Source organism: Phacochoerus africanus, chromosome 6 (assembly GCF_016906955.1).
Source record: "Phacochoerus africanus isolate WHEZ1 chromosome 6, ROS_Pafr_v1, whole genome shotgun sequence".
Taxonomy (NCBI): Eukaryota; Metazoa; Chordata; class Mammalia; order Artiodactyla; family Suidae; genus Phacochoerus; species Phacochoerus africanus.
The window spans coordinates 94,906,680-94,928,193 of record NC_062549.1 but is presented as its reverse complement, the minus strand read 5'-3'; the positions used below and the strand labels follow the sequence as shown (position 1 = coordinate 94,928,193).

At 54.8% G+C, this 21,514-nt stretch overlaps 3 protein-coding genes across 3 annotated transcripts; 2 read left to right on the top strand and 1 right to left on the bottom strand.

The window, feature by feature from the left end:
• The first annotated feature begins 9,354 nt into the window (after positions 1 to 9,354).
• EFNA1 (ephrin A1) lies at positions 9,355 to 15,497 on the top strand. The gene is made up of 5 exons (XM_047784417.1): positions 9,355 to 9,596; positions 12,922 to 13,217; positions 14,174 to 14,239; positions 14,384 to 14,434; positions 14,568 to 15,497. The coding sequence occupies exons 1-5, from the start codon at positions 9,505 to 9,507 to the stop codon at positions 14,678 to 14,680; spliced, it is 618 nt and encodes a 205-aa protein (XP_047640373.1). The 5' UTR covers positions 9,355 to 9,504; the 3' UTR covers positions 14,681 to 15,497.
• A 1,005-nt stretch (positions 15,498 to 16,502) lies between these two features.
• SLC50A1 (solute carrier family 50 member 1) lies at positions 16,503 to 18,897 on the top strand. Its single transcript, XM_047784416.1, is given in 7 exon segments — positions 16,503 to 16,645; positions 16,961 to 17,038; positions 17,178 to 17,301; positions 17,905 to 18,066; positions 18,308 to 18,427; positions 18,507 to 18,569; positions 18,571 to 18,897. Coding segments are annotated over 7 exon segments (666 nt in total). The 5' UTR covers positions 16,503 to 16,565; the 3' UTR covers positions 18,610 to 18,897.
• An 836-nt stretch (positions 18,898 to 19,733) lies between these two features.
• Positions 19,734 to 20,346, bottom strand: DPM3 (dolichyl-phosphate mannosyltransferase subunit 3, regulatory). The gene is made up of 2 exons (XM_047784421.1): positions 20,267 to 20,346; positions 19,734 to 20,089 (listed from the first exon to the last, which is right to left on the bottom strand). Exon 2 carries the CDS (start codon positions 20,082 to 20,084, stop codon positions 19,806 to 19,808), a length of 279 nt encoding a protein of 92 aa, XP_047640377.1. The 5' UTR covers positions 20,085 to 20,089; positions 20,267 to 20,346; the 3' UTR covers positions 19,734 to 19,805.
• Positions 20,347 to 21,514: the final 1,168 nt, after the last annotated feature.

Below are 21,514 nucleotides of genomic sequence, written 5' to 3'. Positions count from 1 at the left end.
GTAGGTTGCAGACACGGCTCGGATGCTGCGTTGCTGTGGCTCTGGTGTAGGCCCGTGGCTACAACTCCGATTTGACCCCTAGCCTGGGAACCTCCGTATGCCACGGGAGCGGCCCAAGAAATAGCAAAAAAAAAAAAAAAAAAAAAAGGAAAAAAAAGAGAAGCCCTTACTGACAGTCCCCCCATCCCACCCTGCCCCCTCGGCCCTTCAGAGCTGGTATTTCATTTGACCTGTATAATTCCAGGAAGAAAGCAGTCTGGCCCTCACCTTACAGATGAAAACAATGGAGGCTCAATGAGGTTAAAGGCCTTTCCCACATTTCCACAGCCGGGACTCAAGCTCTCCAGGCTCGCTGTCCTGCTCACAGGTTTGCTTGTTTGCCCTTCCCTTCAGCGCCTAATAAACAAACTGACCTCAAAAACTGTTTGGTGAAGTGGAAAGTAAACCATTATCGGGACATCTACTGCCTGCAGGGACAGGCCAGGCGGGTGAGCCTCAGCGCTGGGAGACTGCAGCTCAGGAGCCGGACCCACCAACTCCCTCGGGTCTCTTCTCTCCCACCTCCCACCCCCGTGGTCCCCCCTGCCACCAAGGACTCTGATGAGGGAAGGAACAGGGCCTTCTCCCCGCTGCCTTTCCCTCCTCTGTACATACTCCCTCCAGCTGCCCACAGCAAACCCAGCACTTTGCGGCCAGGTCTTTTTTTCCTTTTTTTTTTGTCTTTTTTAGGGCCATGCCCGTGGCACATGCAGGTTCCCAGGCTAGGGGTCTAATCGGAGCTGTAGTTGCTGGCCACAGCCACAGCTACGCCACATCCGAGCCACATCTGCAACCTACATCACAGCTCACGGCAACACCGGATCCTTAACCCAATTATCGAGGCCGGGGATCGAACCTGCAACCTCATGGTTCCTGGTCGGATTCGTTTCTGCTGCACCACGATGGGAATTCCCAGATCTTTCCTCTATACCCAGGACAGTAGGGCAGTGAACTGTGAAAGGAATACAGCAGTGTGGACCCAAGCCCCAGTGAGGCTATCCATCTGAGCCCTGATTACCGTCATCTTTCGGAGCCTCGGTTTCCCCACCTATTCAGTAGGGGAACAATTCCCGCCTTAGCCCACCTCAAAATGTGTAGGAGTCTATAAAGATGAAATAGTATGTGATAAAATATACAGCTGAAAATACTGGAAGATCGTAAAATGTTATACAAATGTAAGGGATTCCGAGCTGGCCATAACATGGGCATTAAACTGTAACCTTTCGAAGATATTTACCATAAAAAATTCCAGAGCCATGGGGAAAGAATTGTCAAGTGTGCTGGCTCCTGAGATTTAACTTATTTGGGTGATTTTTTTTTTCTTCATTTGCGCTGCTCCAAGTTTTCTGCATTGACCATGTTTTCCTTCTGTAATTAGAAGAAAATTCTTTGTGTTTTGTTTGTTTGTTTTCGATTTGTTTTTTTAAGGGCCCCACCCAAGGCATATGAAAGTTCCCAGGGTAAGGGTTGAATTGAAGCTGTAGCCACTGGTCTACACCGCAGCCACTGCAAGAACAACACCAGATCCAAGCCGAATCTGCAAACTACACCACAGCTCACAGCAACACCGGATCCTTTAACCCATTGAGCGAGGCCAGGGATCAAACCCGAGTCCTCATGGGTGCTAGTCAGGTTCATTACCGCTGAGCCACAGTGGGAACTCCAGAAAAAATTATGCAAAAGTAATGCTTCTGAAATCCTGCTTTTACACTGTTATAGTGAAAGATTCTAGGAGTGAGTGTACAGTGTGACAGGGGAGTAGAAAAGAGGTTCATCAGCTGCACTGAAGAGTAAATGTTGGGGATCCCATTGAGGCTCAGTGGTAATGAACCCAACTGAGCATCCATGAGGACTCGAGTTTGATCCCCAGTCTCACTCAGTGGGTTAAGGATCCGGCGTTGCTGTGAGCTGTGGTGTAGTTGCAGATGTGGCTCAGATCCTGGTGTTGCTGTGGCTGCAGTGTAGGCCAGCAGCTGCAGCTCTGATTTGACCCCTAGCAAAAAAAAAAAAAGAATAAATATCTTCCTGCCCAGCAGCCGTAGCTCCGATTCAACCCCTAGCCTGGGAACTTCCCTATGCTGCAGGCACAACCCTAAAAAGCAAAAAATAAAAATTAAAAAAAATCACAGGGAAGGGATTCCTGGCTCCCATCCCCAACTGCCCCCCTCCTTGGACACCTCCACTGGCCCCTCAGATACAACATGTCTACACAGCACTGTTCAGGGCTCACCCCTGCTCCTAGGCTAACAAGGCTTGTTTTGCTTTGGGGGACAGAGCAGATCCCATTTGGGGGAGGAGGCCCCTGCCCCAGCCCTTCGAAACAGTCTATTCTCCTGCACAGTTGCTGGTGCAGCCGTGGACACCGGGTCAATTCTGCCCCCTGAGCATAGGCTGTCTAGGAAGCTGCTGGGGAAGATTTTCTTACAGATAAAAAGAGACCCTTGGGAGGAAAAGCTCTTTTTTTTTTTTTTTTTGTCTTTTTGCCATTTCTAGGGCCGCTCCCAGGGCATATGGAAGTTCCCAGGCTAGGGGTCTAATCGGAGCTGTAGCCGCCAGCCTACACCCCAGCCAGCCGTCTTGTAACCAGAGGCATGGGTACAGAGCAGAAAGGCAGAGCGTAGTGGGTCTTCCAACAGTGTTGAGCTGCTGTCCCAAGTCCAGAGGGCTTTGTTTTCAGGAAAACATAAAACCCCTTGTTTAAATCACTAGTAGTTTGGAGTTCCCGTCATGGCTCAGAGGTTAAAAAATCCAATAGGAAGCATGAGGTTGTAGGTTTGATCCCTGGCCTCGCTCAGTGGGTTAAGGATCCGGTGTTGCCATGAGCTGTAATGTAGGTCACAGATGTGGCTCAGATCTGGCATTGCTGTGGCTCTGGCGTAGGCCAGCAGCTACAGCTGTGATTTGACCCCTAGCTTGGGAAACTTCACATGCCGTGGATGTGGCCCTCAAAAGACAAAAAGACAAAAAAAAAAATCACTGGTAGTTGGATAGTCTGTTATCTGCAGCCCAAATCACTCCTAACTGATACAATGTCCAGAAGTGTCTTCTTCATTTATCCTCCCCGATCTGCTCCTCATCTCCTTTTCCTGTCTGTAAGGGGCACTCCTGCCCACCGAGCCATCCCAGACTGCTCCGTGCCTCCTGCCCATGGCTCAGCCCTCATCCAACTCTGTCTAATCTGTCCTCTGCTCTCTGCACTCTACGGCTCCTCAGCTTCAGTCCCTCCTCACGCCCACGGGAACTCCCACAGCTCCAGCCTAACCAGCCCGCCTACCTCTGAACTCCCTCTTCTACCCATATTCTGCTACCAACAGTGACTTTTTCAAAATACAAATCTGAGAGTCCCCTGGTGGCTCAGCAGGTTAAGGATCTGGCATTGCCACTGTTGTGGTGGGGGTTCAATCCCTGGCCTGAGAACTTCTGCATGACACAGGTGTGGCCAAAAAATAATAAAATACAATGCAACTCTGATTTTATGTCCTATGTAAGCATCTTGGGGCTACAGACTTTTTTTTTTTTTGCTTTTTAGGGCTGCACCTGCAGCATATGGAGGTTCCCAGTCTAAGGGCTGAATCAGAGCTGCAGCTGCTGGCCACAGCCACAGCCACAACCACAGCCACATGGGATCCAAGCTGAGTCTGCGACCTACACCACAGCTCATGGCAATGCCAGGTCCTTAACTTGGGGCTACAGAATAATGCTCCAAACCCCAAGCATGGCATTCAAGGTCCTTGGCAGCATGACCCCCTAGCCACCTTCTGCTCTTGCTTATTGCCACTCCCCCAGACCCATTCGGTAATTTTAGCTACACCAGAATATTCACTGCACAAACTCTAACACTTCTTTGTTCCCTCATCCCTGAATGCGAATGCCTCCTTATCCTCCAAAACCCATTTCATATATCCCCTCCTCCGTCAGCCACGCTGGCAGAGACTCAAAGGCAGGCAGAGGGAAAAACATATATATCCTGTCCTCTGTGAAGCCCTCCCGACCCCAAATAACCATCCCTGCCACTGTGAGCCACAGCCTGTTGTTCCACATATACCTCTATGATAATTCTTATCCTATATTCTAAGTATATATTTGCCAGCAGATTAGATTCCTTTAGGGCAAGGATATATTTCAGAGTCCCCAGCACCTCCCAGTATAGTTTTTGACAGAAGCAATTTGTTACTTTTGGTGGAAGAGGCAGCATTACAAAACACCTTCTGGTGCTTTCAGGAAAGAAATCAGGGACCCATCCTCCTTAGCACCACCCCTCCCATCTCCCTCCCACTCCCCATCCTGCCCAAACTCCTTTTCCCTGCAGTGGACTCTCAGGGGGAGAATTCCACCTTCTTCCACAGAGTTTGACTCCCTTATGAGTTGGATGTGGGGGAGGGACAGATCTATTAGGTTCTGGCTCTCAGTTAAGAGAACGGAGTGCAGTTCCCGTTGTGGCTCAGTGGTAAAGAAGCCAACTAGGAACCATGAGGATATGAGGATGTGGGTTTGATCCCTGGCCTCGCTCAGTGGGTTATGGATCCACTGAGCTGTGAGCTGTGGTTTAGGTCGCAGAAGCAGCTCCAATCTGGCATTGCTGTGGTTGCGGTGTAGGCTGGCAGCTGTAGCTGCAATTCATCCCCTAGCCTGGAAACTTCCATATGCTGTAAGTGCAGCCCTAAAAAGACAGAAAAAAAAAAAAAAAGAGAGAGAGAGAACTGAACTAGTAATTAAAAGAATTAAGCTTTGATTTGGCACTATCAAAAGCATTTTTCCATATCTGCGAACTTCTCCAAAATCTAGAAAAGCATATGCCCAGATTTCATCTCAAATGTTAATCTCTGGAGTTTCCGTTGGGTGCAGCAGAAACTGCAGCAGAAACGAATCGAACTAGGAACCATGAGGTTGCGGGTTTGATTCCTGGCCTCACTCAGTGGGTTAAGGATCTGGGGTTGCCATGAGCTGTGGTGTGGTGCAGATGGGGCTTGGATCTGATGTTGCTGTGGCTGTGGTGTGGGCCAGCGGCCTGGCCTGATTGGACCCCTAGCCTAGGAACCTCCATATGCCGTGGATGCAGCCCTCAAATAAATAAAAAATAAAATAAAATATTAAAACTCTAAGAGCAGGGCCCTGTTGTTCTCCACTAAGCCCACCAGCCCCAATCCAGAGCCCAGTCCAGAGAGGATGCTCTATAAATACTTGTGTTTTTTTTTTTTTTTGGTTTGGTTTGGGGTTTTTTTTGCCTTTTCTGGGGCCGCTCCCATAGCATATGGAGGTTCCCAGGTTAGGGGTCTAATCGGAGCTATAGCTGCCAACCTACACCACAGCTACAGCAACGTAGGATCCAAGCCGAGTCTGCAAACTACACCACAGCTCATGGCAATGCCGGATCCTTAACCCGCTGAGCAAGGCCAGGGATGGAACCCGTAACCTCATGGTTCCTAGTTGGATTCGTTAACCGCTGAGCCACAACGGGAACTCCGCTCTATAAATACTTGTTGAATGAAAGTTATTTGTAAGTTCTAGGAACCAATCACTTCACCTACTCAGCAGCTGAGGAGTGCCTGAGAGCCTTTGTGGATGTGTTTATTTATTTCTACCCTGCCTCATTACAACAGCAAATTCTGAAACACCCACTGAATGAAACATTATGCTGTGGTTAAAAATATTGTTTACAAAGAGTTTATGCATGAAAACATCTTCTGTTGTAAAGTTAAAGGGGAAAAAAGAATTACACAATAGAAATGAGTCATATTTAACACAATGTCTAAAAGCAAGCAAACCAAACCTCATAAACAAAAGCCTGGCAGGGAAGGGTTGAAGATGTTAACAGTAGCTGGTGGTTCCCTTTTATTCTCCTATCGTCCTTTTCAACTTTTGAAAAATATACGCACATTACTAATAAAGTGGGAGACATACGCTTTATTTTCCAAAATGACATTGAGGGAGTAGAGCAGCGGCTGCTCCAATTGCAGGATCTCCTCCCCTGCACCCTGCCTCACCCCACTGCCCAGTGATGCCCTTAGGGGCTAGGCCAGGTTAGCTGGGCCCCAGGGCCGTGTGGTTCTGGCCTTCTCCACCCCAAACCACAGGGCTCTCAGCATGGGAGTAGCAACAAAGCAGCTGTGCCTGTTCCAGGCTGGAAATGGTACCTCCAGGTCAGCAGTGCCCCACAGGTGGACAGCACCCCCTCTAGAGGCCCGGCCTCCCCAGGGCACTCAGAGAGTTAATCCGGTCCCTGAGGAATTCCCAGAAAGGACTCAATGTGGGAATTTCCCAGACAGGCAGGCAGACAGACAGACACCTCAGACAGCTCCCGCCACTGAGCACAGATGTTTGCCTGAGGGTGGCGGTGCTGACAGCCAACACAGGCGCACGAGTTTGTGATGAGAGGGAGCCTAAAGCAAGAACCAAGACAAGACCCGCCAGGGCAGGCTAGGTGCTGGGGTGGGGGAGGGGATAGGTCTGAGTTGATCTGCGGGTCTGAGTCTCAGAGTAGTGGTCCCTTCGGAGGTTTCTCTGTTTGGATGGCAGAGTGCCTGCAACGCTCCTCCTGGTCCACCAGGCGTCGCAGTGGCCCCCGTAGCGTCCGGACCGCAAGATTGAGCTGTGGGTCTGCAGCGCAAACTCTTCCCCTGAGCAAGTGTGTTGTATAAATGGTGTCTTATCTACCTCCCCTACTGGTCTGAGGAGTAACCAAGGGCAGAGGTTTTATCCTAGACGCACTCTTACCCTCGGTGCCCATCACAACAGCTGGCATCTAGAGGTGCCCCATTAGGTCTGACGAACGACCTCCAAACGTACAAATACAGGAACAGGAGAAGCGTGATGAGCTCCAAGCCTCGAGAGGGAATGTTGGGGACAGCGCCAAGCCAGAGAAAGGGCTCCGCGTCCTGTTCGTGCCCAGAATTTCCCCCCACCTCTTCTCCACCCGTTTTGCTCCAGCCCTAGACACAGGCAGGGCGGGAACGGACGTGGCCCCGCCGGGCTGGGCCGAGCGAGCCCGAACCTGCCCGGCCCAGCGGCGCAGCCCAGGGACCCCACACGTTCCCGCCCAGCAATCCCAGCGGTCAGAGAAACCCGGTAATGTGCCCCCAACTGTCCCCTCCGGGGGCAATCCTGGGCGACCCTCTCTGAAGAGCCACCGTCACCACTTCCCTCTCTAACCCCTCTGCCGTTTTCAGAGCAGCACTTCCTGCAGAACTAACACTGAGCAGTATTTTCACTCACTCTACCAAGATTTCTTGACTACCTACTGTGTGCTAGGTGCTGTGCCAGGCGCTGGCAATACAGTAGTGAACAAGCAAAAATCCCCGCCCTCGTGGAACTTCGGTCTATGGGACAAGAGCAGGGGCGGGGTAATCCCACCGGGGACACGTGGGAGGCTGACACCCAGGTGAGCAAAATGCGCGTGAGGCGCTGCCCTGGGCCTGGTCGACGGGTAGACTTCGACCCCGGCGGGAGGGGCGGGCTGCACCTGGGGTAAACGTGGGGCCGGGCACGTCGCCTGGGGCAGGTGCGCGCGAGGGGGTGGGGTAGGGACCGTGAGCAAAGCCTGGCCGAGACCCGGACACGGGGTCACAGGGCCAAGCACCTAGTCTGCGCTACGTAAATATTTATCCTACGCGCGGCAGGACCGGCCGAGTCTGGCCTCTAGCCGCTTGCGCCCCACGCGGGGTGGGGCCAGCTCGGGCCCTCCCCCGCTCCAGGCTCCTCCCCGGCGGGGGTCACCGCGGGACTCGCCGCAGCGTCCCGGCCCGAGTAATTACAGGGAGCTGTAGCCAGGCCTGGCCGTAAAAGAGGAGGATGAAACAGCCTGGGAACCAGGGAAGCTGGGCCCGAGCCTTCGGGGCCCCTGGGTCTGCGGCTTCCCACGTTGCGCAGCCGCGTGAAAAGGCTGGTCAAGGGTGCGCACAGAGTCGCAAAACCAACCCTGGGCGCGCATGCACACAGCCCCACAATCACACACATGAACCACCAAACGCACGCAGGCACACAACAGTCGGCCCTCCAGCTCCAGACACACATACACACACACGAGCCTAATCAAACACCTGCCCGCCCTCTCCACTCTGAGAGCTGGGAGGCAGACACCCACCCGCCAGCCCTGCTCCAGACGGCAGCAGATCCCGGCGGGGAGAGGAGCCCCGAGAGGCGAATTCCAGAGGGTTTGTTTACACGGCGCGGGGGAGGGGGCGAGCTGGGTACCGGGGCCTGACTGACTGGGAGACCCAGACGCCCAGCCTGGGACGCTGCACAACAACACCCATTGCCTGTCCCCAGCCCCCGGCCCCCAGATACAGCTCGCCTGTGCACGCTTCCCCTCCCCTTCACGCGCTGTTCACAAACATTAGCATACGTACGTCAAAGTTTCACACGCTTCCCCACACGCCGCTGTGATACTACTCACAAATGCTTTCACACTTGCGCGCCATCACACGTATTTACACATGCCAGATGCACATGTGTAGTTACAGTTTGTCACTCTTCAGGCCCAGATTCTCACAGTCCATATTTCAAAGCCTGTTCGCAGGGGTACACAACGTGTGTTGGCATACACTCATTCATACACACACACACACACACACACACACACACACACAGGTCATTAGTGCTCTTTGGTCCTTTAGAAACAAGAGCGAACCCTCTCGCAGGCCCAGGATCCCGAATGTCCCTCCCTCTCACAGGCACTGATGGACAGAGGCGCCGTTAGCCCTGGCCGCACATGTTACACACACTTGATCACACACAGGGTCGCACTTTATTCCCGGCATCTAGGCGATGACACAATCTCCAGAACAAAGACAACATTGACAAACCCAACAAAAACAAACAGCCGCGTGTGTGGGGAGGGGCAGCCGATCGCAGAGTCCGGGAAGGGGGTTGGGGTACGAGAAGAGTGTGGGAACGCGGGCGCCCGAGCTTGGGTGTGCAAGGCTCAGGAAAGATGCGGGACCTATCAACCGCCTCGCACCCCGCAAGATCCGCACGCAGCGCCGCCGGGGAGGTCCGGCCCCGCGTGCTCCAAGACCCACATGTGGAGTCCGTTCCCTTCTCCCGCACGCGACTGCGCCCGGGACACCCGACCCACCAACCCGCACAGGCCCACAAAGCTGCACAGGGACCCACAAGTGAGCAAACACACAGCGCTGAGTAGATTTGTCGGGCCGAGGTGCGCGCTCCCCTCGGCTCCCCCCCGCCCTCCCCTCCTCCACCTCCCCCCTGCCCTCCCCTCCTCCACCTCCCCCCAGCCCTCCCCTCCTCCACCTCCCCAGCCCCCAGGCCCCGGGGCGGCCGCACGCCGGGCGGGGCGGGGCGGGGGCGGGGCGGGGTGTCGGGCGGCGCCGGCCCAAAAGGCGGAGTCGCGAGGCGTAGGGGCCAGAGCTGTGAGCGCGGTGCTGACTGAGCCGCCTCGAAAGCCAGCGGGAACCTAGACCCCGAGGAGCCCCCTCGTCCCCGGCCGGCCTGGCCAGGCCCCGCGCTATGGAGTTCCTCTGGGCCCCTCTCTTGGGTCTGTGCTGCAGTCTGGCCGCTGCTGACCGCCACACCGTCTTCTGGAACAGTTCAAACCCCAAGTAAGCCCGAGTCTCCGGCCGACAGCCTGGGCGCCCGGTTGGCACTGCTCCCCGTGTCCAGGTTAACTGTCCCAGCCACCCCCTAACCTGAGTCTTCGGAGGGTGGGGCGGTGACCGGCGGCGGGAGGGATCCCGTGGATTTCCTTCTCCCCCGTAACTGGCAGTACCCCACCCCCAGGCGGGACCCTGTCCGCGTCGGCTTGCACAGGCACGGTTTCTGCCCTTCTTTCCTTCCCTCTGGCACCCCTGTTACTCCGAAGTGAGGGACCCACGCTGAGCAGTTCCTGCCTCCAGCAGGGGCCACTCTCTCTGGCCGCCAGAGCTCTTGTTCTAGGCCCTTCCACGGTGAAAGCCCCTGTGCCTCTCCTTGGGTGTCACTTGGCCATCTGCCTACACTGACAGGTCGCGACATTAGGAGTAGGCAGAATGCTCACTGTAATCCTGGGAGGACCCTTCAGCAGGGACCTGGGTGCAGGTATTAAGTGTTCATTCTGTATTTAAAGTGTCCCTGGAAAGACCCCACCACCAGCACCACCAAGGGCCCTTTGGGTGGCACAAGTGAGGTACATGCTCTGTGTGCTTTGGGGAGTCACCTGCTTCTGAGATTCAGGTAGTAAAACTGGAGAGAACAGGGGAGCGAGGTCATGGGAAATGTTCCGAAGGCCGGGAAGGGGTTAAAGGGTTACGAAGGGCTTTGGGCAGGAAGGAGTTAATTTCTCCTGGGCAGGTTTAGGGCTGTGAGGCAAATGGTACTGGGAGGAAGAAGCTCCATCGGACCCTTTGTTCTTTGTTCTTGAGTTTTCTGAAGTTATGGGAACAATATTTGCGGGGAAAACAGGAGCAGGGGGCAGGGTGGAGGAGGGAGAGAAGGGCTGGGCACCTGGGGTCCCAGGAAAACCTCTGCACTCCGCCTGGCCACCCCCCAGCCCTGGCAGGCCCCCACTCCCCTTGAGAAATAGATCGTGCCAGTTTCCTGTGACCCTGGGGCAGCATTGCCTGGTCAGGGGTCTGTCATCCATGGCTTGTTGTTCAGGGAGGGAACAGCCAGCTGCCCACCCCAGAGGCCAAAGCCCTTTGGCCCATCGGGCCACCCGACAGGGCAGTGCCATCAGCCCTTCCCCCCCGCCACTTTTTCTGTCTATTCTTTGCTTCTTTGACCCAATCTTGTCCTGAAGGGAGAGACCAAAGTCCCTGTTTATGCCCATGCCAGGTGTTGGCTGAAGGAGGAGGAGGGGACAGGAAGCCGTGAGTAGGGAGGGGGGGACTCTGGCCTTTTCCGTTCCCAAGCTCCCAGGTTTCCTCTCTTTCAGGAAAGAGCCTCTTCCTTGCACACCCCCCCCCCCCCCCCCGCCTTCCCTGACGCCGCTCCCCCCCCCCTTTCCCAGATAGAGAGCAAGAGTCAAAGGAGCGCTACATGGAGCAGATTGTACCCCCAGGAGGGGGGTGATGGGTGCCCCCACCCAGCACAGCTTCTGCCCTGTCCATCTGGCCACACACACACACTCTGTCTCTCATGCTACCATACCTAGGACTAAAGGGGAGCCAGCCCGGAGTGGAGTCCACAGGCAGCCAAGCCAGACCCAGCTTGAGGGCAAAGATGAGGTGGCAACGAGCTGGGCAGGTGTGAGGCTGGCCTGGGTGACTCAGAGCAGAGGGCATCAGCTCTGGGATCTCCAGATCCCAGGCAGGGGGCAGCGTGGGAAGAAGGGCAGTGCCACTGCGAGCTGGGAACTGGCCTCCTTGGTGCTAGAGGGGCAGGTACCCCACCCATTCAGACCGGCCAGCTCCCTTTGCCCAGAGGACAGTGCCCAGGACTAGGCCCTGGGCCATTGCAGGGTCCTGGGAGCTGGCCACATTGGACGAGGTAAATTTTCACAAGTTCTCACGAAACGCTGGGGCGGGTGGCAGAGGTGGATGAGGAGTGAGTCAGTGCCCATCACGGGAATGGAGGAAAGACGCCAGGCCCAGAGCTGAAATACCTGTTCTGAAATGGCTTCTATGTTTATCTCTCCAGAGAGGAATTTTAAAAGCCTCTCTCTGCTCCTCTCTCTCTCTCTCTCCCTCTTCTTCTCTCTCTCTCTCTCTCTCTCTCTCTCTCTCTCTCTCTCTTCCCCAGGGTGGGGGAGGGGCCTGGGTAAGCCTAGCTGGAGCACTGGCATGCTCCTGCAAGGCCAGGCCTCTTAAGTGTCATGCTGACTGGCCCTTGGGTGCCCACCTCAGAGGCCTCTTGGCCTAACCCCTGCCCGTCCCCCGCCCCCCATGCCCCGGGGCTTTGGCTTGAAGCAAGTTGGCAGCCAGCTCTGCTGAGTCTCTAGCTGGCAGTGCTTTGGGGGAATTCAGAGAAGCTGACCAGCTCAGGAGAGGGAGGTGGGGAGGCACTTTCCCCCTCTTAGGACCCCACCCAGACTGGAGCCAGGTGTCTGGAGCTGGCCCCGGGGGGGAGGGGCTGGTGGGCAGTCAGGCTGGAGCCTGTGGAGCCTGAGGGGGAGTGGGCTGGGGGAGGGGAGCTGGCTGCACCTTGGGAAGGAGGGAGAGGAGAGGCTGTCTCAGATCTGAGAACTCCAGCATTTCTGGAGCTCCAGCATTTCTTGGGAAGTGAAAGTATGGCTTTTTGGAGCTAAAGGCACAGGGCTGTTTGGGGCAGGGTGCGCTGAGCACCGATTTCAACAGCTAGAAGGGGAGACTGAAGGGGTCTGAATGAATTGATGAAAGTGATTTAACTTTAAGTGACTGAGCATTATCTGTGGGTGTGGATGGTACTGGGTGTTGGGGGGGGGAGTGAAGCTGAACATCGTGATAGACCCTGTTGGGACGGTGGAGTGAGAGGAGTAAGAGCAGCGAAAACCTAGATTGTTGAGCACCAGATACCAGCTCGGGGAAGAGAAAGGGTTACATGGGTCTTGATTCTAGAATGGGCGTGTTGGGTCTCAGATTGAGGTCTCAGAGCATTTAAAGGAGCAATTGGTAGAATAAATGTGGGGAAATATTTATGGGTAGAAGAGCGAGCTGAGGAAATGTTTAGAAGCTCATCCTTGGGTAAATATCAGGGAAGTTATAGGAAGTGCTTTGGTACCTAAAAGATACTAAATGGATGCTATTCAGAGGATTAGTGGCAGACAGTGATGGTGGGGGGATCTTAGGAGACAGTGGAAAGATATTTAAGAGATCAAGATCAGTAAATATTGGGAGTTGAGATTTTTAAAGTCTTTGTGGGGGGGCAGGGTCCAGTATGAAATGGGAGGGGCCATGTAAACATCTGGAAGCTCAAGGCTCTGGGCTGGCTTCTGAGGGACCACCTGCTTCCTCCCGCTCTTCACATGCCCAGGTTTCGGAATGAGGACTACACTGTCCATGTGCGGCTGAATGACTACCTGGACATCATCTGTCCTCATTACGAGGATGACTCTGTGGCAGAGGCTGCCATGGAGCGGTACACGCTATACCTGGTGGAGCGTGAGCAGTACCAGCTGTGCCAACCCCAATCCAAGGACCAGGTCCGCTGGCAGTGCAACCAGCCCAACGCCAGACATGGCCCGGAAAAGCTGTCTGAGAAGTTCCAGCGCTTCACACCTTTTACCCTGGGCAAGGAGTTCAAAGAGGGACACAGTTACTACTACATCTGTGAGTGCCTGGGAGTGTGCCCACAGGTGCACGTACTGGGGGGGCGCAGCTGGCATGATACACCTGCTTCAGTCCATGCTGAGCAGGGAGTCCAGCGGGAGAGAGTCCTAAATTCTGCTCTCAATCATTGTCATTACAAACGTGGAGTGAGCTGCTGCACCCTGCTTGGCGCTCAAGGCACAGAGATAAATAAAACACTACAGGGTCCCTGTCCTCCAGGAAGCTGGAAAGTGACACACACAGATTAATAGACCATTAGAACAGGGCGATCTGGTAGACAGGAGCACAGGGACCCTGAGAAAATGACCTGGTACCTGCCAGACAAGGGGGGGCTCAGAGAAGGCTTCCAGGGGAGGATGGCCCAAGAGCAGAGGAGTTGGCCGGACGTGGGCACATGTGCAAGAGAACATGACATCTTCAGGGACCTCCATATGGTCCAGCCTGACTGGAGCAGGAGGGACACTTGGAAGTGGGGAGATAGGAGCTTGGAGAGAGAGACAGGGTAGGTCCTGGGGGCCTAAGAAGTGCTGAGGAGTCTGGACTTTATCCCGAGCGCAGTGGAGAGTCACTGGTGGATTTTATAAGTTGGATGATAAGCTTTGTGTAGAGAGGATCCAGGCCTAAGTGGGGCTTAGGCAGGATGAGGACCAAGTGGCCTGCAGCCCCCCTGCCCCAGATTCAGGCTGGGAGGAGTGGAGGATGGCCTGTGGGGAGGAGACAGTGTCTCTCCTCTTTCTACCACCACTTCTAAAGCCAGGGGTTATTCCCAAAAATTGGAGCTTGGACTGAACTTGGGGCAGAATGAGGGCAAAAATTAAGGAACACGAGAATCAAAGATGAGGGAAGAGAGGGATTCAAAGGAGCAGGGACCAAGAGAGCAGCGCCAGAGACACGTGTGCCTCTATTTCCTTCCAGCAGAGTTGCGTTCCTTAACAGTCTCTGAATTTAATTTGTAGCCAAACCCATCCACCACCAGGAAGACCAGTGCTTGAAGCTGAAAGTGACTGTCAGCGGCAAAATCAGTGAGTGTCAGGGCCCAATGGGTCTCCTTCCTCCTTCTCTGTCCTAGGCCTGGTCTAGTGATCTGGAATCCCACCGCCCAGCCCACCCAGCACTCCCGCCCTCCTTGGTGCATGACCTAACCTAAGCCCACCCTTGTCTTTCAGCCCACAGTCCTCAGGCCCATGCCAATCCACAGGAGAAAAGACTTCCAGCAGGTAGGTGGCTGGGGCCCCAAAGGGGGGGTCTGCTTGAAGAGGCTGGTACAGGAGGTGGCTCCTCGTTGGGCTGAGGGCCGGTACCTGAGGTGGGGCCACTCATGTTGGGGGCCTTTGCCCTTTCACTCTGCAGACGACCCGGAGGTGCAGGTTCTACATAGCATCGGTCACAGTGCCGCCCCCCGCCTCTCCCCACTTGCTTGGGCTGTGCTGCTCCTGCCATTCCTGCTGCTCCAGACCTCGTGAAGGCAGAGGCCACATCTGGCGTAAAGAGAACTATTACTGAGGCTCCTCCCAGAGCCCCAGTCCCTGGGAAGCACTCCCACGACATGCATAAGCTGCCACCCAGAGGAGGTGCCATCCCCACATCCACCTGAGGGACAGACAGTCCTTTCCCCTCCCTTCCTGCCCATAAGCCAAAGAGACAAGCTCTGTGAACATGGCTCAGGAAGGGCACTGTGGGAACCAAGCTGGAAGGGGCTTGGGGTCACATGGATGGACTCCGAGCTTGGCAAAGACGCACCTCCCAGAGAGAGCCAGGACGGCCAGATGAACTGACTGAAGGAAAAACGAGACGGAACCCAACATAAGTGTCCGTGAGGATGTGGATTAGATCTCTGACCTCGCTCAGGGGGTTAAGGATCTGGCGTGGCTGCAAGCTGTGGTGTAGGTCGCAAATGCGGCTCAGATCCGGTATTGCTGTGGCTGAGCCAAGGACAGGAGAAGCAGCATGCTTGGGCTAACCCAGCATCTCTCCCAGGACTGTCCTCTGTGGCGCTGTCACAGAGAGGTTTGTAGCCAGGCACTGCATCATCTCCCATCCTGGGGCAGCATTTCCCAGAGCTGTGCCAGCAGGGGGGCTGTGCCAACCTGGTCTTAAGGTATATCTGTAAGGGCAGGGCCCACACACAAACAGTCTGTGCCTAGACTAAAGCCTGAAGGGCAGGGCCCACGTGTACAGAATCTGCATATGAACTTTCTGTGTCTGTGCTGATTTCTACACCTGGAACTTTTTTATACTGAGTTCTTTGTCTCAAAATAAAGTGATGTGTTTGGTTTTTCAGACTTGCTTTTTTGCCCCTCCATCCTGATTTAAGACCATTGAGTCCCTGCTATTTGCTAGGCTCTGTGTTATACCAGTAGGAACTGGGTTTGAATTTGCTCCTCACTCACCCAAAAGGGTGAGGTGTTTCCTCCCCTGAGGGTTGTCCAGGACAGGAGTGCTCCCCACGAGAATGTTTCAGGCCCTAGCCTGCTCCCCACTCTGGAAGTTCTTCCTGTCCAACCTCTGCCCCACTCCCACCCTCTCCGCGCTGGGCTTTGGCATACTGTTCAGGTACTCATTCTGCCGGGTGAGTCAGGGCAGCCGCTCAGGGGAACGCCAGCTGAGGCATGTGGCCCGCCCCACAGCCCCGCCAGCGGAGGCTGCTGCGTGTGTGGGAGGCTGGGAGGGAAAGTTCCCAGCAGCAAGTCGGTTGGACTAGGGGGTCAGTGATACACGCTTGGCCAGTGGGTTGGCCAAGTCACGGAAAGCTGGCAGTGTGGCGGAAGGGGGAGGGCAGCTCACAAAGACTCGGTGATTCCTGGCAATCCCTGTTATTTAGGGAAAAGACCGGAAAGAGGCTTCAGCAAGTGAGGAAAAAAATCTCCCAAGCTCTGGGCAACTGAAATTCCGAGCCGGGGCTCTGCCTGGGAAGCGTGTCGAAGTCTGCCTTGCAAGCTGCTGTTTTGGAGTTCTACCATGTAGGCTTTCGGGCCTGTGGGAAAGAGTTGAGGCTGGGGGGCTAGGGATCCAGGGGGTCAGCAGAGAGTGTGGAGCGGCTGGTCCCGGGGACGAATACGCCAAGCCTTAGGAAGGAGACGGGCGGGAAAAGAGAGCAACTTGAACCCCCGCAAGCCCACGAGCCGACAGCCAGACGGGTGGGGGCGGGACGGGCGCTCGGAGGGGCGGGGCCTGAGCTCCTGCTTGACGTCCTAGGGGTGGGCCGGGTTCCGGTTTAATTTCCGGGGGGGACGGCCGAGGGCGCAGGGGCGGGGCCGGGGGCGCGGAGGGGCGGGGCTCCGGTGTCGTGGGCTCAGGATCCTGCTAGCTGGTGTCCAGCGCAGAGCGCGAGATCCGGCTCGGGGAGGGATGGAGGCGGGCGGATTGGCGGACTCGCTCCTTTCCGGAGCTTGCGTGCTCTTCACCCTCGGCATGTTCTCCACCGGCCTGTGAGAGCGTGGACGGGCTGGGCTGGGGCAGGACCAGGAAATCGGGAGAGGAGAAACAGGGGACAGAGACGTGGCGGCAGCCTCAGGCTGCATCCGGAACCTAGAGTCAAAGTGGAATCGGGTCGAGGGGGCCGGGGGACAGGGGCGAGGCCAGTCACTTAAGCTGAGGGAGAAGGCCAGGATGCTGAGGGCGGGACCCGGGGGGGGGGGTCTGCAGTTGTCCGGGGAAAATGACAGGCATCGGGGATCTCGACGCCCCGGCAGCCTGGTTCTCCCTTTCCACCTCTCCCCCCTACCTTCGGGGCCCCGTTACAGCTCGGACCTCAAGCACATGCGGATGACCCGGAGCGTGGACAGTGTCCAGTTCCTGCCCTTTCTCACCACGGATGCCAAGTGAGAGGGGCGATGCCTGCGTCGGGAAAGGCTTCTGAGGGAGGTTGGGGAGGGGTAAGGAGGAATGTGGAGGAGGCCCCTCGGGTCCCCCGCCCACCCTCCACCCTGCGGATGAATGTCCCTCCCCTCCACCCTGCAGCAATCTGGGCTGGCTGAGTTATGGGGCCTTGAAGGGAAACGGGACGCTAATCGTCGTCAATGCTGTGGGTGCTGTGCTTCAGACCCTGTATATCTTGGTGTATCTGCACTACTGCCATCGGAAGGTAGAGGCCCTTCATCTCTGCTGCACGCCCTGCCTTGCCTTACTGGCAAGGCAAACACTGCTTCCTAGAAGACTGTAACAGGTTGGCACTGCCACCTTTTCCTGGAAGACCCCTCCAGCCTTGCAGTCCTCCTTCCTCCATGAGGCTAGCCTTCTGGGATGCACATATGGTCCCCCATTCTGGCAAGGCCAGTAGCTCTGCCTAGCCTGATAGTGCCTTGCTGCCCAACAGAGTGAAAGGGATTTTTTTTGTCTCCATGTTTCCTTCAGAGCCAAGGCCAGTGGCTGAGAGTGAGATGATTAGCTCTGCTTCCTCATTCACACAAGCATTAAGCTCCTACTCTGTGTAGCAAGCTCACCAAACCAAACAACAAAAAAAGATATACTTTTCCCTCCCCTAGACACCTTCAGTGTGGTGGGGGGATCAGATATGTGCTACAGTCACTGGTAGGAAAGAGGCTGTGACATGTGCAATACAGGAGGCTTAGACAATGGGTGGCTCCCTCACTGGAGCATGGGAGAGGGCAGGATGAATTAATTCCAGCAGCAGTGTCAGAAAGGGCTCCAAGCACCTCCAGAGGTAAGGCTACTCTCTCCTCTGCAGGGTGCTGTGCTCCTTCAGACTGCAACCCTGCTGGTGGTCCTTGTCCTGGGTTTTGGCTACTTTTGTCTCCTGGTGCCTGACCTTGAGACCCGGCTGCAGCAGTTGGGCCTCTTCTGCAGTATCTTCACCATCAGTATGTACCTCTCACCACTAGCGGACTTGGTGAGTGGGGATGTGCAGGGAGGTAGGGGCGATAAGGGTCAGGCTCCCCTAGCCAGAGGCTTACACTCCAGAGGAAGGGAAGTCAGATCCTGGAAGGACACAGGGCAGTAGAGTTGAGTGAGTAGGAGGCAGGAGGGAAAGGATGGGTAACAGAAGATTAGAGATGTTTGACCTTTTTCCTGAGTAAATTCTTAGGCAAGGTGAGCGCCTGGCTAGGAGTGCCTTTCATCCTTTCCCACAGGCCAAAGTCATTCAGTCTAAATCAACCCAGCGCCTCTCCTTTTCACTCACCATTGCCACCCTCCTCACCTCTGCCTCCTGGACCCTCTACGGGTTTCGAATAGAAGATCCCTACATTGTGGTAAGCAGCACAGGGACGGGGTGACAGGTGTACAAGGTGGAAAATCGGCCTCTCCTCAAAGCAGCCCTTGTGATTTCAGGTGCCCAACCTTCCAGGAATCCTCACCAGCCTCATTCGCCTCTGGCTTTTCTGGAAGTACCCTCCAGGAGCAAGACAGGAACTATCAGCTTCTGCAAACCTGAGGGAGTTCATCTGACTGCTGGGCACCTTAATGCCAACCTGTGGCCAAAGACACCTGCTTGTTTCAGCTGTTCCTGTTGATCGCTCCACAGATGCAGTGGGTTTTGGTAAAGGAAAAGGGACAGCTTTGAAAATTCAGGGACTAAAGAAAGAGCTTTACTTAGAAGACTGGAACTGGGAGATGAATCACTTTTTGTTTTGTTTTCCCCCAAGATTTCATTTTTTAATTTTGGAGGTGGGGGTGAAATCTTTAGAATGTGCCTTAAAATAAATTGTTCCCTACCCCTGCCCATCAAGGCTCATTCTCTCTTCAGGGATACTCATCCAGCCTGGTTTGGTAAAGGTTAGAGGTGCAATGTCCCCGCCACGTTTGTTCTTGGGCTGGTAGGGTTGGCTCAGGAAAGGTTATCTGAAAGAAGCAAGAGGTTGGAAAGACCTAGGAAGGCCTTAAAAACAACAGGGCTTGGGGACTCCCTGGTGGTGCAACAGGTTACGGATCTGGAATTGTCACAACTGTGGCTTGGGTCGCTGCTGTGCATGGGTTCAATCCCTGGCCCGGGAACTTTCACATGCTACCAGCATGGCCAAAAAAAGAAAAGAAAAAAAGGAACAGAGCTTGAATTTATGAAGAATGGAAATAAGCCTTCAAGAAATACTTCCTGAAGTTCCCTTTATGGCTCAGCAGAAACGACTCTGACTAGTATCCACGAGGACACAGGTTCAATTCCTGGTGGGTTAAGGATTGGGCGTTGCCGTGAGCTGTGGTGTTGTTCGTAGACATGGCTTGGATCTGGCATGGCTGTGGTATAGGCCAGCAGCTACAGCTCTGATTTGACCCCTAGCCTGGGAACCTCCATATGCCTCAGGTTCGGCCCTAAAAACACAAAAACAAAGAGAAGGATTTCCTAATGGGGCTAAAAGAACCAGGAAAGTGAAATGGCTTTTCCATTTGAGAGATTTTGAGACGAGGTCTTTGTTTCCTTTGGAGCAAAAATGAGGAAGCCCAGCAGAATGCAAAGACAAAGGCTGGGAAAACCACAGGAAGGTGGCTCTTCTACCTCTTAACCTTTAACAGCTGGTATACAGAACCCCCAATTCCCACCATCCACACTCAAACCAAACAAAGTTAGAAAATAAACTGGCTCTTTAATGGGAGAATGAGAGAGCAGGCTGTCCAGGCGGGAATTCGGTTAGGGTGTCAGAAGCGCATCCCCCTGCGGGCCAAGTCGGCTCGGGCCTCCTGGATCTGGCTCTGCAGCTCACGGGCGGCGTCCTCGCAATCGTGAAAAGTGGCCACGCGATAGCCCACAGTGCCCAGGGCATAGCAGCCAGCAGACACCAGCAAGTAGGCGGGCAGTGGCCACAGCACCTCCCGGCAAGACGAGGGCAGCTCCAGGCCAAGGGCTCCCATGGTCAGGGCCGCCCAGGTGGAGCCTAGAAGCGCCAGTCCCCACAGCCACTGCGCTAATTTCGTCATGGTCACTGAGGGGAAGAAGAGGCAAAGCTCGAGACCCCTGACACCCCGCTACCCGCTCTTCATCTGAGACCCAGTCCCTGTCCTTCTCCCTCACCCACCCTGAATAGCACCTAACCTCAGAGTCGCCCCCCCATCCTGTCATTGATCTTGCGCTCCCGACTCCTCCATCCACCTACACTTACCTCGCTGCCCCACGTCTCCCCTGTTCCGCGCGGGTCTGACGTCAGCGTCGGGAATCCTCCAAGGCTCGCGTTTCCGCCGCTGAGCCTTTTGGGAGTTGTAGTCGGCGAGCAGCGCCTGGCGAGCTCGGGGCTGTGGTCTTGACGTAGGCTGAACTCAGTCGGCTCCGCACCTGTAGCCACGGCCTGGATCCGGGGAGCCTTCGGAGCTGCTTCTCTCCCTCGGGATCCCGCTCCATACTGGCATGAGGCTTGTGGACAACCCGAGGATGCCTTAGGCCTTGCAACAAGGTGGGGATGTAATATTGTTCCTCTTAAACTCACTTCTGCACAAAAATCCCATTCATTCATTCGTTTATTCTTTTATTCATTCATTCACTTGAATATATTTTTTAATTTGTTTATTAGAGTATAGTTGATTTACAACGTGCTGTCAACTTCTGCTGTAAAGCAAAATGACCCAGTCATACATACTTGAATGTTTCTTTTTTTTTTTTGTCTTTTTTTTTGTTGTTGTTGTTACTATTTCTTGGGCCGCTCCCGCGGCATATGGAGGTTCCCAGGCTAGGGGTTGAATCGGAGCTGTAGCCACCGGCCTACGCCAGAGCCACAGCAACAAGCCACAGCAACGCGGGATCCGAGCCGCGTCTGCAACCTACACCACAGCTCACGGCAACGCCGGATCGTTAACCCACTGAGCAAGGGCAGGGACCGAACCCGCAACCTCATGGTTCCTAGTCGGATTCGTTAACCACTGCGCCACGACGGGAACTCCTTGAATGTTTCTTAATCGTCACAGTAGACTTTGGAGAAATGGAGATGTCAAGACACTCAGCTTCTCCTGGGGTGGAGAGTGAAAAGCAAGAGTCAGGAAAACAGATGCTTTAACAGCTAGCCATTGTGCCCTGAGATAGGTGTTAGAACAAGGCTTGTTGATATTTTTCTCCTTTGTTGCCCACCCCATGGCATATGGAGTTCCCTGGCCAAGGATCAGTCCAGATCCGAGGCTTAGTTGTGACTTAAGCCGCAGCTGCTGCAGTGCCGGATCCTTAACCCACTGTGCCCTGCTGGGCATCGAACCTATGTCCCATTGTTCCCAAAAGGCTGCCAATCCCGTTGTGCCACAGCGGGAACTCCAAGGTTGTCATATTTTAAAAGAGAAATTCAAGGGAGCAACCAGTATGGTTTGGAGCTAGAGGAAGAAGTGCTCCAGCATGGTGTCTTTAAGGGACAAAAAACATGGGGACAGAG